The sequence below is a fragment of the Leucoraja erinacea genome, chromosome 13 (assembly GCF_028641065.1).
Source record: "Leucoraja erinacea ecotype New England chromosome 13, Leri_hhj_1, whole genome shotgun sequence".
Classification (NCBI taxonomy): Eukaryota; Metazoa; Chordata; class Chondrichthyes; order Rajiformes; family Rajidae; genus Leucoraja; species Leucoraja erinaceus.
This window is the reverse complement of record NC_073389.1, coordinates 5,060,173-5,076,575: the sequence shown is the minus strand read 5'-3', so window position 1 is coordinate 5,076,575 and position 16,403 is coordinate 5,060,173. Positions and strand designations below refer to the sequence as shown.

General features: G+C 45.9%; 1 protein-coding gene across 1 annotated transcript in view; it reads right to left on the bottom strand.

Moving 5' to 3' along the window:
- Positions 1-10,357: 10,357 nt before the first annotated feature.
- Positions 10,358-16,403, bottom strand: part of LOC129702563 (suppressor of tumorigenicity 14 protein-like) — an 85,813-nt gene continuing 79,767 nt past the window's right edge. Inside the window, exon 19 of the mRNA XM_055644340.1 lies at positions 10,358-14,537. Within this exon, the coding sequence (XP_055500315.1) occupies positions 14,373-14,537 (165 nt within the window). The 3' untranslated portion in view covers positions 10,358-14,372. The remainder of the gene's footprint in view (positions 14,538-16,403) is intronic.

Sequence of the window (16,403 nt, the reverse complement as noted above, 5' to 3'; positions counted from 1 at the left end):
GATCATGGCTGATCATCCAACTCAGTATCCCGTACCTGCCTTCTCTCCATACCCCCTGATCCCCTTAGCCACAAGGGCCACATCTAACTCCCTCTTAAATATAGCCAATGAACTGGCCTCAACTACCCTCTGTGGCAGAGAGTTCCAGAGATTCGCCACTCTCTGTGTGAAAAAAGTTCTTCTCATCTCGGTTTTAAAGGATTTCCCCCTTATCCTTAAGCTGTGACCTCTTGTCCTGGACTTCCCTAACATCGGGAACAATCTTCCTGCATCTAGCCTGTCCAACCCCTTAAGAATTTTGTAAGTTTCTATAAGATCCCCTCTCAATCTCCTAAATTCTAGAGAGTATAAATCAATCTTACTTGGATGACCTGAAATTAAAGCATATAATTAGTTAGTTACCCAATTGTAGCTAATTACAAAATTCAATTACTAGATCTAAACATCTATCCATTTCTTAAGAAAAGATTAACATTTTTAAATAGCCTAAGTGTCCAAATAACATTCACACAGGAATTCACAATATAACATGATTTTTAAATCTTATTGTCATGAATTTATAGGCCAAATGGAAGGAATTTAGTATTTTATTCCCGTAAATGAATGGCCATTTTAATAATCTTGCGAGTGGGATTTTGTGGAACGGGATCGATTGGAACGTTGCGGTTGTGGTGAATTTAAACCCCATATCGGCAGGAAAAATACTGCCGGTTCGTATGGGGCCCAAATCACCTCTTCGCTACATGAAATTTTGATTAAAGGCATCCTAAGAAGCACGTTTATATGTAAAAATAAATGGCGTACCTTGCTTTGTCCGGTACGTGAGATCCGTCCCGTTGTCGGCGTTGACGGCTTTAGTTTACTCCTGATATTAAATTATCCAGCGTAGTTTTAAAAAAACTTCAGAGAACGTATATCGGAGCGATTTTTCTTCAGCAACTAAACAGCCTGACAAAGATCAATTTGAACAGGCTGGAGAAAACGTCATTTTAAACCCGTCCCCCTCTCAAAGGCGCCAAAGTCGCACACACGGGCAGTGACAGAACTGCAGCTCCGCTGAAGGTAAGTTTTGTAACATACCTACTTTACCCCACAGTGGTGCAGTGATAGAGCTGCTATCTTACAGCGTCAGAGATCTGGGTTCGATCCTGACCATGGGTCCTGGCTGTATGGAGTTTGCACGTTCTGCCATGTGACCGAATGGGTTTCCTCCGGGTGCTCTGTTTTTTCCTCACATTCCAAGGATGTGCAAGTTTGTAGGTTAATTGTCTTCTTCAAACTTGCCCCTTGTAGTGTGCGCATGTGCGGGGCCTCGGGCCGGCGAGGCTTGTGGTATCAGCGATAATTTCCAGGCGCTTTGAAGACGTGTATTACTTAAATAAGTTGCTTAAAGCTTAAATAAAGTTTAAGTCACCCTGTCCCACAGTACGAGTTCATTCCAAGAGCTCTCCTGAGTTTAAAAAAAATCAAACGCGGGGTAAGCACGGAGAATGAACGTAGCGGGTACGTAGGTGCTCGAGGACGCCTCTTAGCGGTTCATAACGCTAACGGCAGGTAAGCACGGGAGGACTTGTGAAGATTTTTCAACGTTGAAAAATGTCCACGAGAGCCCCGAGTACCGACAAGTGGTCATTACCGTAAATCTCCGAGTTCGAATCTGGGCAAACTCGGGAGAACTCTTAGAATGAACTCGTACCGTGGGACAGAGGTTTTAGAATTTTTCATTTGCCCCACAATACCTCTATTGTGTAAGATAGTGTTAATGTATGGGTGATGCTGGTTGGTGCAGATTCTGGGCCGAAGGGCCTGTTTCCCTACTACCCCACACCATGACTGTGAATGTTCACTTTATCCATGCCCTCATGATCGTGTACACCTCAGCCTCCTATGCTCCAAAGAAATATGTCCCAGCCTATCCAACCTCTCACTATAACACAAGCCCACAAGCCCAGGTGAATCTCTTCTGAACTTTCTCTAGAGGACCAGACCTGCATGCAACACTCCAAGTGTGGTCTCACCAACTGATGGTGTGTTGTGTTTTAACCAGATGAATGGACGGTGATGATAAATCTTCAACTTCCTTCAGCCCGACCATTTTGAGCCGCACTCCGTCGAGGTGGTCAACAGCTTCAGCAAGTTCATTGTCCGTGGTGACGTGGGAACATCCCTGTGATTTCCAGTGAAACTGGCAGACAAATGTCGTGACCTTGGACTCGCGTTGAAGCTTGCACAAGGGAGTCAGGCAAACATACAGTGTGACTTGTGTGAAGTGAGGTGATTGACCAACGGGTCCCTTCTGCATTCCTCACCACACATACCATGGGACACTAACAATACTTCCCTTTCCAGTGTTCTGCCGATATAATCTGGCAGCACCGTGGCAGAGTTGTCACCTTACAGGTAGCTTACAACACAATGAGTGTGACAGTGTGGAACCTCGAATTCTTTAAAGTAGGTCGCATATCCATTGAGTTTGAAGAAGGGTCCTGGCCCGAAACCTTGCCTATCCATTCCTTCCATAGATAGTTCCCGACACACTGAGTAACTCCAGCACTATGAGGTGTGGTAAGTATTTCTGACATTTTTTGCTTTACTTGCAAGCCCAATAATGTGGTTTCAGAAGAGAGGGATGTGTTCAAGATGATATAATTTGTTTCAGTTTTAATATATGAATTCAGATTGAGTGACGCAACTGATTTTCATGGGAAAATCAGTTTGTCAGACTGAAGTTTCAGAATGTACACAAAATTGCTGGAGAAACTCAGCGGGTGCAGCAGCATCTATGGAGCGAAGGAAATAGGCGACGTTTCGGGCCGAAACCCTTCTTCAGACTGATGGGGGGTAGGGGGGGGAGAAGGAAGGAAAAAGGGAGGAGGAGGAGCCCGAGGGCGGGGGGATGGGAGGAGACAGCTCGAGGGTTAAGGAAGGGGAGGAGACAGCAAGGGCTAGCAAAATTGGGAGAATTCAACGTTAATGCCATCAGGATGCAAACTGCCCAGGCGGAATATGAGGTGCTGTTCCTCCAATTTCTGGTGTTGCTCACTCTGGCAATGGAGGAGACCCAGGACAGAGGTCGGATTGGGAATGGGAGGGGGAGTTGAAGTGCTGAGCCACCGGGAGGTCAGGTTGGTTAATGCGGACTGAGCAGAGGTGTTTGGCGAAACGTTCGGAAGTTTCAGAATGACTGTTGTTTAACAAGTTGTCTATAATATGTACTGATTTTTTCTTGGATTTCTAGTATTCTGTGCAGATTCAAATCAGTTTTTCATTTTAGGTAAGAAGGAATTGCTGATGCTGATTTACACGAAAGATAGACACAAGAAGCTGGAGTAACTCAGCGAGAGGCAGCATCTCTGGAGAGAAGGAATGGGTGACGTTTCGGGTCAAGACCCTTCTTCAGACTAGTTAGGGATAAGGGAAATGAGAGATATAAATGATGATGTAGAGAGATAAAGAATAATGATTGAAAGATATGCAAAAAAAGTAACAATGATAAGGCTTTTGTTAGCTGTTTGTTGGGTGAAAAGCTAGTGCGACTTGGAGGGGGGGAGGGAGAGAGGGAGAGAGAGAGAGAGGGAGAGAGGGAGAGAGAGAAAGAGAGAAAGAGAGAAAGAGAAAGAGAAAGAGAGAGAAAGAGAAAGAGAAAGCCGGGGTTACTTGAAGTTAGATAAATCAATATTCATACCACTGGGCTGTAAGCTGCCCAAGCGAAATATGAGATGCTGTTCCTCCAATTTGCATTTAGCCTCACTCTGACAATGGAGGAGACAGAGGACAGAAAGGTCTGTGTAGGAATGGGAAGGAGAATTAAAGTGTCTGGCAACCGGGAGATCAGGTTGGTTCAGGCGGGCTGAGCGAAGGTGTTCCGTGAAATGATCGCCCAGTCTGCGTTTGGTCTCGCCGATGTACAAGAGTCCACATCTTGAACAACGGATACAGTAGATGAGGTTGGAGGAGGTGCAAGTGAACCTCTGCCTAACCTGAAAGGACTGTCGGGGTCCCTGGACAGAGTCGACGGAGGAGGTATAGGAACAGGTGTTGCATCTTCTGCAGTTGCAGGGGAAGGTACCTGGGGAGGGGGTGGTTTGGGTGGGAAGGGATGAGTTAACCAGGGAGTTGCGGAGGGAACGGTCTCTGCGGAAGGCAGAAAGGGGTGGAGATGGGGAAAATGTAACTAGTGTTGGGATCCCGTTGGAGGTGGCGAAAATTTCAGAGGATTATGTGTTGTATGCGATGGCTGATGGGGTTAAAGGTGAGGAATAGGGAGACTCAGTCTCTGTTACGACTAGGGGAGGGGGAGGGGGAGCAAGGGCAGAGCTGTGGGGTACCGAGGAGACATGAGTGAGGGCCTCATCTATGATGGAAGAGGGGAACCCCCATTCCATAAAGAATGAGGACATCTCAGATGTCCTGGTATGGAACACCTCATCTTGGGCGCAGATGCGGCGTAGACGGAGGAATTGGGAGTAGGGGATAGAATCTTTGCAGGAAGCAGGGTGGGAAGAAGTGTAGTCGAGATAGTTGTGGGAGTCAGTGGGTTTGTAATAGACGTCAGTCAATAGTCTGTTTCCTGTGATGGAGACTGTGAGATCAAGAAAGGGGAGGGAGGTGTCGGAGATGGTCCAAGTAAATTTAAGTGCAGGATGAAAATTGGTGGTGAACTTGATGAAATCCATGAGTGTTGCATGGGTGCAGGAGGTAGCACCGATGCAGTTGTGAATGTAACAGAGATAGAGTTCGGGGATAGGGTCAGTGTACGCCGGAAACAGGGATTGTTCAACGCACCCTACAAAGAGGCAGGCATAGCTGGGGCCCATAGCTACGCGCCTTGGACTTGGAGGAAGTGGGAAGAGTCGAAGGAGAAGTTGGTAAGAGCGAGGACCAGCATGTAGAGTATCTGAGTATATAGAGTATGCAAGTAGAGTATCTTTAGGTGTTTTTTATTACATATTTAAAAGCACAAAACATTTTAAGTGGATGCCATTCTTTTTCTGGTAGGCGGCGCGACTCTGGTCAGCAGCGGCCTCTACAGCCTGTCCGCGTTTTTATTGTTTTTTTGTCTGTGTTTTTGTGTAGTTTTTGTTATTTTGTGTTGGGGTGTGTGTGTGGGGGGGGGGGGGGGGGGGGGGGGGGGGGGGGGGGGGAAACTTTTGAACCTCTCCCTGCACTGGAGACCCGACCTTTTCTCGTCGGGTCTCAGTTGTCGTTGAGGCCGCAACGAGGAGCGGCCTCCAACGGGAAGAAGCCGGGGACTCTGGTGCTACGACTCACCGTCGCCGTCGCGGAGCTGGCCGAGACCGGAGCGGGTGGAGCGGTGGAGGAGCGCTGCCGCTGCTGCTGCTGCTGCTGCTGCTGCTGCTGATGCGGAGGCTGCTACTGCGGGTCTGCGGACGGCGGCACCGGGAGCCCGCGGATCCCTGGAGGGAGACCGCTTTTCAGGGCTCCTGCAACGGCGACTTCTCCCGCCCGAGTTGCGGGGTCGAAGAGCTCCTGGAGCGGGGCCTACATCACTGCCCCGCGCGGCTTGGAATGGCCGCGGGACTCTGCGAGCGCACACCGGGTCTTGGTGTTAGAGCCCCCGGTGTGCGCTCGCAGAGTCCCGCGGCCATTCCAGCCGCGCGGGGCAGTGATGTAGGCCCCGCTCCAGGAGCTCTTCGACCTCGCACCACCCGGCGTGGCTTTAATGGCCGCGGGACAATCGCCATCGCCAGCCGGGGGCTATGACTTTGACTCTGACATCGGGGGGGGGGGGGGGGAGAGTGCAGTGGAGAGATAAGTTTTTTTGGCCTTCCATCACAGCTATGTGATGGATGTTTATGTAAAATGTAAATTATGTTGTGTCTGGGGTCTATTTGTGTGTAATGTATGGCTGCAGAAACGGCATTTCATTTGGACCTCCAGGGGTCCAAATGACAATTAAATAGACTATTGACTATTGACTATTCTTATTTAAAATAGGGAACCAAAGGATTTCTCAAAGTGTAAACCAAATCATTTCTTTATGAATTTGCAAATAACATGGTGAAATCTATCAGTCATCAGCTTCATCTATATTTTCAGCTACATTTGAAGAGTGAGTGAAAGCAGGTCTTTGTTGGCAAGGCCATCAATATCATCCATGCTTCATTGCCCTTGGGAAGGTGATGATCAACCACCATCTGGAACCTCTGCTATCTTTCTGGTACTTCAGCAATGTCATAGTCACACAATACGGAAACGGACCTTCGGCCCAACTTGTCTATGCCGTCCAAGATGCCCATATAAGTTAGTTTAGTATTATTGTCACAAGCACTGACATTCAGTGAAAAGCTTTTGATAGTGTGTTTGCTATCCAGTCAAAAACAAAAGTCAGTCCCATTTTCCCACGTTTGGCTCATATCCCTGTTAAACCTTTCCTATGTGTGTATCTGTCCAGATGTCATTTAAATGTTGTTTTAATACCTGCCTCAACTACCCGCACTGGCAGCTTTGATTCTAGATGGAGGAAGGATGCCCAAGTCTCACCGTGCCTTTCTCCTTTCAGATCTCTGAGCCAGAGTGTGAAGGATCAGCTAGAAGATGGTGTGAATGGGGATGCACCATCATTTCATCTCCCACACACACTGACCAGATACAGATACCGTGTTGTGATTGACAGGGCAGCATGGGAGCAGGGGCAGCATATGTGGGCCCCAGACTCAGGGCAAGGATAGCACATGACTTCAGCCCAAACCTATCCTCCTGCATAGGTGGGGTAAACTTCAGTGGAAGACTAATGGGTGTGGCCATTGAAACAGATTGGAAGGTTTAGGTTATTATCTTGTGTACCCAGGTGCAGTGAAAAGCATTATTTTGCATGCCATCCAAACAGATCAGACATGCCATGCATTAATACTGTACAATCACGTCAAACTCAAGTGTAAGGGCAACTTGGTGATGCAGTGGTAGAGTTGCTGCCTTACAGCGCAAGAGACCCGGGTTGAATTCCGACTACGGGTGCTGTCTGCATGGTGTTTGTACGTTCTCCCCATGACCTGCGTGGGTTTTCTCCGGGATCTCTGGTTTCCTCACCCACTCCAAAGACGTACAGGATTGTCGGGTCTCCGTTGTCGTTGGGGCCGAGCTCCGTGGAGCGGCCTCCAACCGGAATGACCTGGGGCTGCAGTCGCGGAGCTGCGGAGCTACTCACCATCGCGGAGCTGGCCGAGTTCGGAGCGGGTGGAGCTGTGGTGGCGATCTGCTGCCACCCGACCCCGGAGATTCGGAGGCTTACCGCAGGTCTGGTGGACAGTAACACCGGGAGCCCACGGGTCCCTGCTGGGAGACCGCTTTTCGGGGCTTCCGCAATGGCGACATCTCCTGCCCGAATTGCGGGGTTGAAGAGTACCTGGAGCGGGGCCTTGCATCGCCCGGCGCGGCTTCAATGACCGCGGGACACTTACCATCGCCCGCCGGGGGCTTTGACTCTGACATCGGGAGGAGAATGGGGAGTGCAGGGGAGAGATAAGTCTTTGCCTTCCATCACAGTGAGGAGGAGATGCGCTGTGATGGATGTTTGTGTAAATTGTGTTGTGTCTTGGTTCTTTTCCTTGTGTGTATGACTGCAGAAACCAAATTTTGTTTGAACCTCAATGAGGTTCAAATGACAACAAATAAATTGTATTGTATTGTATTGTATTGTATTGTCGGTTAATTGGCTTGGTGAAATTATTAATTATCCCTAGTGTGTGTGTAGGGTAGTATAAGTGTGCAGGGATTGCTGGTTGTCACGGACTTGAAGGGCCTGTTTCTGCGCTGTCTCTAAACTAAACTATAATAGACAAAGGAGAAGAAACAGTGCAGAATCTAGATCTCAGCATTGTAGCGCACCAGTTCCAGAGACAAAGTCCAATGTCCTCAATGGGAAGAGATGAATCAAACAGTATCTTCAAAGCCAAAGTCAAATTTATTCATCACATGCACCAACGAAGGTGCAGTGAAATGTATTTGCCAGAAGCGATACACTTAAAAAAAGAACACACAATACACAATAGAATTTAACACAAACATCCACCACAGCATTCTTCACTGTGGTGGAAGGCAACAAAGTTCAGTCAGTCCTCCTCCTTTGTTCATCCGTGGTCGGGGCCATGAACCCTCTGTGGTCGCCGCTACGGACGGCCGGATGTACAGGACCTCTCGTCGGGATGATCCAAACTCCGACATCGGGACGGTCGAACACACTCTGCGGCTTGGAGTGGCCGAATTGGCCACTTTCTTACCGGAGACAGTGGCTTCAGGATGTTATAGGCCGGCGGTTGGAGCCGTTAGCTTATGCAAGGACCATTCAGAAGCCTGATGACAGAGATGACAATTCTCTGTAATTTCATGTGGTTTTGGGGTGAGCTGGGCCTCAAAGCAAGCTGTGATGTAACCCAACAATAGGCTTTCTTTGGTGCATTCGGAGAAGTTTGGTAAAAGCCAAATTTCCACAGTCTCCTCGGGAAGTCGAGGCGTTGTTGTGCCTTCTTTGTTGTCACATTAATGTGGTTGGTCCATGACAGATCGTTAGTAATATTAACACCAAGGAACTTGAAGCTGTCAACCATTTCCATTTCGCCACCATTGATGCTGTTTGGGGCATGCACTCCACCATGCTTCCTGAAGTCAATAACTAGCTGCTTTGCCTTGCTGGCATTGAGAGAGTGGTTAGTGTCAACACCATGTCTCTAAGATCTCAATCTTCTTTCTGTACTATATCTCATAATTGTTCATGTTGCCTGCAAAGTTGTAGATAGTAAGGCTGAACTTGGCTGTACAGTTTGTTAGTATATAGGGAGCACAGTAAACCAGCCTCTACTGTTCTTTATTTCAACATCTAGACTGCTTGCTGATGGGCACCAAGACCATCATTGATGTCTTGCACTGACAGTCAGCAGCTCTCCTCCAGCCGGGCTGAAGCTTCCCGAGGAGTTTGATGCTGTGGAATAGGCAACACAACATTTCCGTGGTTGCATTAACTTGGTTGTAAATCCAGAAGCCATTGTGAGATTTGAGCCTGGGCTACTGCCTAGTTTGTTTGTGCAGAAACCTAACTATAGTATTATCATTCTCAATCAGTGTGGGAGAGCAGATGAATGCCAGGCACGATTGTGATTGTTAATGATGGGTGTGGTAAATCAAACAACATTTGAGGTGAGTATTATTTAAATACGACATCTGGAGATCCAACCATTGATCCCTGTTGAATTCATGGAAAATCTTGCATAATTTTCCAAGTCCGGCAGCAGTGACTCCTCCACAGATGTCTGACCCCACTGCCTTCTGAGAGCGAGTCAGGAGGACGTCTCTGGGCTGAGAACATCTCCCTCACATGCTAGCTCCAGAAGCCCAAACATCTTGGTGTCCACAGCTGCCACATAGTATTGAGACCCTCACAGCTCCTGTATGCCAACCCCCCCCCTCCCCACCCCCACGCAACCCCCCCACGCAAACCCTCTCCCCTCACCCCTAAACTGTACTTCTGATCCAGAACACAATGCCTGGTGGCGTGGGACTCGAGTCATAGAAACATAGAAAATAGGCCATTCGGCCCTTCGAGCCTGCACTGCCATTCAATATGATCATGGCTGATCATCCAACTCAGTATCCTGTACCTGCCTTCTCTCCATACCCCCTGATCCCCTTAGGCACAAGGGCCACATCTAACTCCTTCTTAAATATAGCCAATGAACTGGCCTCAACTACTTTCTGTGGCAGAGAATTCCACAGATTCACCACTCTCTGTGTGAAAAATGTTTTTCTCATCTCGGTCCTAAAAGATTTCCCCCTTATCCTTAAACTGTGACCCCTTGTTCTGGACTTCCCCAACATCTGGAACAATCTTCCTGCAACTAGCCTGTCCAACCCCTTAAGAATTTTGTAAGTTTCTATAAGATCCCCCCTCAATCTTCTAAATTATAGCAAGTACAAGCCAAGTCTATCCAGTCTTTCTTCATATGAAAGTCCTGACATCCCAGGAATCAGTCTGGTGAACCTTCTCTGTATTCCCTCTATGGCAAGAATGTCTTTCCTCAGATTAGGAGACCAAAACTGTACGCAATACTCCAGGTGTGGTCTCACCAAGACCCTGTACAACTGCAGTAGAACCTCCCTGCTCCTATACTCGAGTCGTGTAGGGAAGAGATATTTACTCTTCCTCTTAAATCCATTTGTAATTTACCCCCATAACTTTTTTGGCTGGAAATCATCCAGAATTCTATATGTCATTTTAATCTCTCTCACACATACACATTTACTTCCGTTTTTTTTTGTATTTTGGTACTATTTCCGATTGCACAACAACCTGCTATTCTGCATTGGTCCTTGCATTTATTGATGTATTTACTGTTCACTCTGTGTGAACAAGTGCTGTTCCAGAAGATGATTAGTTTGTACTAGTGTAGTGTATGACTTGACTGGATAACACGCAGAACAAGCTTTTCACTGTATCTGTGACAATTAATAAACCAACAATATTGTGGTTGCTGAATGATAAGGGGAGGGGGATGAATGGAAATGTTTTAGCAATTGCAACAAGCGTGATCCTTTCAATAACTTCTAATATTTAAGAACTGTTCTCACTGAAAAGAGCATCGCAAATACAAGGAAATTAATGTATAAAATCAACATCAATTTATTGTTCTAACCACTTTCAACTTGAATTTGTACAAATATTCTAGTAATCATATTTTCCCCATTATATTCCAGAATTAAAAGGATAGCATCTTCATGGTCCATCAAATCTATACACTTTTATATGCAGTTATATGAATTGCAATGGAACACATTATTGCAATACTTAATTAGGTTATTATTCTGTTACAGCTTGCCAAATTATATGTATAACAAGTTCAAAATATTTGATTTTATTTCTTCAATATCTGAATCTAAACCAAGAATAAATTCACCCGTGTAGAAAGTTAGTACAACGGCATGTTACCTCCAAGATACCAAGACTGTACCAATGCACAAAAAGTAATTTGGCTCAAAAATCAAAACCACTCATATAGATAACAATCGGGCATTCATGTTATATACTACATAATGTGAAAACATTCTACAATTCATAAAATGTTGCCAAAAGTAATTACATAGAATATATGTATAAAATGAAAACAGATCTCGTTTTCAAGGAGACACAAGCACTGCAGACGCTGAAATCCTAAGCAAAATACAAGTGAGTCTGGCAGCATCTGTGGAGGGTATGGATAGAAAGGTCCCGACCCGGAAAATTGTCTGTCTATTCCTTCCGCAAGTGCTGCTTGATCTGCTGAGTTCCTCCAGCACTTTACGTTTTGCTCCCTTTTTTAAAGGACTTTACAAATTATGTGTTGATAATATAGGGTTCTAGTGACAATGACTTAAGGGCCTGTCCCACTGTACGAGGTAATTCAAGAGCTCTCCCGAGTTAAAAAAAAGAAACTCGTGGTAAGCACGTAGAATGTACGTAGTGGGTACGTCGGAGCTCGGGACATCTCTTGGTGGTTCGTAACGCTAACGGCAGGTACTCGGGAAATGTGGTAAGCTCGTGAAGACTCATGAAGATTTTTCAACATGTTGGAAAATGTCCACGAGAGCCCCGAGTACCTATGAGCGGCTATTACCGTAATTCTCCGAGTTCAAATCAGGGGAAATTCGGGAGAACTCTTGAATTACCTCGTACAGTGGGACAGGCCCTTTAACAATTGGTCAAATTAAGGAAAAAAGATGTGTTACTGTGATATTGATAGATCAGAGCTTAACTTAGCTTGCACTGAATTGGTTCCTAAGATATTGTCAGACGTGAAACTATAAATTGTAGTTATATTGATGCTTCTCAGATTTTAACCACTAGGGCCGATTTAACCTTTTTACATTTAATTGTCTTCCACTTGAGGGCCAATAGACATGACGCCAGAGATCAGGAGCAGGATTCGGGCATTGGTAAAATAATTGAGTCCTGGCATTTGCTGAGATAAGTGAACCATTGTCAAGCTAATGTCATGATTCAACTCTTGGAGTTGCCCCTTCTGAATTCAGACTTTCTCAACCAATATCTTAAAATAGAGATGTGGTACCAAAGTAATATCACATGTGGCTTTAGATTTAAATTGGGCAATGCCTACTTGCATGAGAGTGATGGAGTAATGCAGCATGGAGCCAAGCCCTTTGGCTCAACCCACCCGTACTGACCAGGATACCTTCCCAATATTACAATTCTTAAACGTTTGGCCATATCCCACTTCCCTATCCTTGCATCATCCCAGCCGACCGTTGTTGGATTGGAACTGTGTGACATTGTTGGTGGTTGGCAATGTGGTGGAGAGGTGTTGGGGATGTGCAGATAAAAGTAAAGCTCCTTACCATACATTCAGAATTGGATATAATTGTATCAGACTTCCTGTGTGTACTTTTGCAAACTTAAGACAAAAATGCACGCATTAAATTTGCTACAGTTAAAAGAAATCATAAACAGTTTTCATCTTTGTTTGAGGTATTTAAAATTAATCCTGTAAATGGGGAGGTGATGGAGTTGTTGCAGCAAATACCTCTTAGAGTGTACAGCACAGAAACAGGCCCTTTGATCCAATTTATCTATGCCGATGAAGATGCTCCATCTAAGCTATGGTCATTTGCCTGCGTTTTGCCCATATCCCCTAAACCTTTCCTTTCCATATCCCTATCTAAGTGGCTTTTAAATTTTCAAATATCTATTACATTTTTAGATGATATCATACAAGGGACATATTTTCTTCTGAAGGGTAACTTTTCCATAGTGTTACAGTCATACAGCATGGAAATAGGCCCCTCGACCCATCATGTCCCTACCAATCATCGTACCCATCTACACTAATCGCGGCGCTTGGTCCGCCCCTTTCTGTGCATCAAGGATTCAAGTACTCATCCAGATACTTAAATATTGTGAGAGTCTCTGCCTCTAACACCCACCAACCACCCTCTGGGTTAAACAATTCTTCCTCGGATCCTCTCCAAGCCTCCGACTTCATACCGTAGATGTATGCCCTCTAGTTTTAGACGTTTCTGCTATGGAGAAAGCTTTCCCAAACCCAATCCACGCTCCTCATAATTTTGTATGTTTCAGTCAGTTCTCGTCCCAGTCTTCTCCACCTCAACCCATCGACCCAGCGTCTCCTTATGACTGAAATGCTCAGTCACATACTGAACTGTCTTATGCTTTAGAAAATTCCACTTTGCTCTCCCTGCCCTTGTATTCTATGTCAGAGCTAATGATGTTAAGTGTGTTGCATGGTTTCTTAACCACCTTATGTCGTGGTACTGCCACCAGTTGGGATCTTTGGACATGTGCATCAAGATTCCCTTGTTCTTTATATAACCTGTAGCTTCACCAACCATTATATATATTTGCACCTTGCTGCTCCTCCCAAAATATAACACCTCACGATTATAAGAATTAAATTCTAACCTGGTTTGTAGGTCCAACTGGAGTCCAGAGCAAAGTGGGGTGAGAGCTCCCTGACAGATGGGGCTGCTCCATCTTCATCTGATAACACATGATGTGTTAAACCAATGAGTGTTACACCTGATGTAATGTGAAATCAAGGACCACTTAGACACCATGAGTCAAGTTGATGCCACTGTGCACGAGTAAGCAATCTGAAATTTCATCCAGTTTGTAGCAAAAGGCTATTGCCTGCTTGACACAGAAACTAGATCTATTAATGTCAGTGTAAATTAATCCTTGACCTCCAGGTTCAAGAACAGCTTCTATTCAGCAACTATCAGGCTCTTGAACACTGCACAACACTAACCTCAGCAACTACGATCTTCTATTGACTGTATCTTTGGTTGCACTACAGACTTTAGTTTTGCACTATTATGGTCAACTTATGAATTGATTATATGATTGATCAATATAAATGTGTGTGTGTTATCGTATTTACGGGCCAAGTAAGAATTTAATTGTTCTGTGGCCGGTACCTAGGACAATTAAATACTCTGGACTCCTGAAGTATAAGTGCATTGTTACAGAACATTCCCTATGAAATGCGTTGTAAATGTTACTGCTGAATTATGACAGAAACATTCTCTAGCAGACTGTAACAACGTTCAGCTGTACAAGGGGGCAGTAAAGTATAAATGCATGACAATGTTTTGGTCTAATTGCAATCCTGGTTAATTCTTTGTCCTCTCATCTATCTGACTACCATTACAGAAACAGTAAGAGGAACACAATGACCATGCTATCTTCATTTCATCCAATCGTAAAATCTATCACTGCTGTGTCACTACTGTAAGTCTTGTAAGTAAATACTTTGCAGTGTTCTACTGATGTGGTGCTATGAGCATTAGAAGTGAAATTGAAAACTGCCTGAATTAAATTAAAGTATTTGTTCCTTGCACAGTTACAATTTTCAAGAGTTGCCGATATTCCTGTGCATCCACTCTCGGAACTTTGTGATGCGTGTATAAACCCCAGGGTGTCCGTACCGGCCGCATCCTTGACCCCAGCTCACAATTCCAGCCTGAAACCATTTTCCAGATGGTTCTTCACAAACCAGTGGCCCTCCAGAATCACCCTGCAGAGAACAAGAAGATGCAACTCCATCAAAGGAACCAGAATGCAGTGACGACTTACACAAGGTTGCTCAAACTTGTGCTGTTTGTTTGAAGCTATTAATGCAAGATGGATGGGGTTGACGTGCAGGCAGAAGGGATTAGTTTAACTTTGCAACATGTTCAACACAGATAAGGGCCCGTTCCAGTGATGTTGTGCACTGTTCTATGGTACCATCAAATCCAATGGACATTCGGAAGAAGGAAACACAAGAAACCGCAGATGCAGGTTTACCAAAAAAATGACACAAGGTGCTGGAGTAACTCAGTGGGTCAAGCAGCATCACAAGAGAACATCGATAGGTGACATTTCAGATTGGGACCCTTCTTCAGAATTCAGAAAAACCTTTTATTAAAGAATTGTGAGCATATGGTGCTGGTTATCACAAGTACTTGAAGTGAATTGTACATCCATATATAAGTGGCAAATCTGGAATAGAGGGCTGCGCTGATCAATTTAGATGATAAATTATAGTCACAGAGCTGTACAGTGTGGAAACAGACTCTTCAGCCCACCATGTTCACACTGGGCTAGTTTCATTTGGCTGCATTTGGCCCATAGCCCACGAAACCCTTCCTAACCATGGCAAGTGATCAAGTCAAGCAAAAATGCTAGTGAACTGGTTGAACCAAATGGCTGTTTCTCTATAATATCAACAAGGTGACCTAAAATGAAAATCACTTTAAAAACTTTAAAACTTATTAATTTATTAAACTTACAATTTGTACTTATCACGCGGAGTCGGGTTTAATTTTTCAGATGTCACTGCTCAGTATTCACGAGCAATCAAATCTTAGATTTAGAATTTAAAAATAAACACCAGATGCAGGGAATTTGGCCAAAATGGACTAGCCCAGCATGTCAACTTGCCAGTCTGGAAAAGGTGGGCCGAAGGGCCTGTCTGCTGCTCTACAGCTCTGTGACTTTGTTTTACTCCATAGAATGGTTTACCATTTAACATGAACAATGTAGTCCACCACCTCAACACTAGTTTCTTGTCCTAAATCATCAGCCTTGTAGCGGGGACTCACAGGAGTCCAGCCAAGAATGAGTCGAACACCAAGTTGTGAGAACGAAAATGTATTTACTAACTATCACCATGTTGTTCCCTAATCCAACCATGTGAACGGATGTTACCCGACCTTAAATACCCAGGACCAGACCGTAACACCAAACGCCTGCCACTGTGAGACACTCAACCCCTGCCTCCTGTGCCAAGGGCTCGCTAGGCCATGGCTAGCCACCAGGCACTGCCACTGACCTCCCCCCAGAACCGGGGGAACCAAAACAGACGGGACGCCGAAGGAGGTGGTCATAACTGCATAAACACGTCCACCCGAACAGAGTCCTTGACCTGCCCGGAAGAAAATACAGGAACCCGCGACGGCGGGCGCCCATGACGAGGAGGCTGGGCCACCGGAACCGGCTCGCTCAAGTCCAAATGCGGTGCGCCACGGACACAGTCTCTTGTCGGCCCCCCATGTCCAATACAAATGTCGCTGTCCGGTGCTGCAGCACCCGACAGGGACCTTCATAGGGCTGTGGCAAGGGCGACCAGTGGGCATCGCAGCGCAGAACGATGAAAGGGCAGTCCGCCAGCACCGACGGCACTTGGAAAGGGGCCATGCCGTGACGGGAAATCGGGACAGGAGACAGGGCGCCGACACTCTCCCGCAAACGCAGCAGCACGGAGGTTCCCGGGACCCATCAGCGGCCGGGACGACCTCTCCCAGGACGGTGAGCGGAGCTCCATACACCAACTCCACCGAGGATGATGGCAAATCCTCCTTAGGGGCAGTACGAATCCCCAGCAACACCCGTGGCAGCT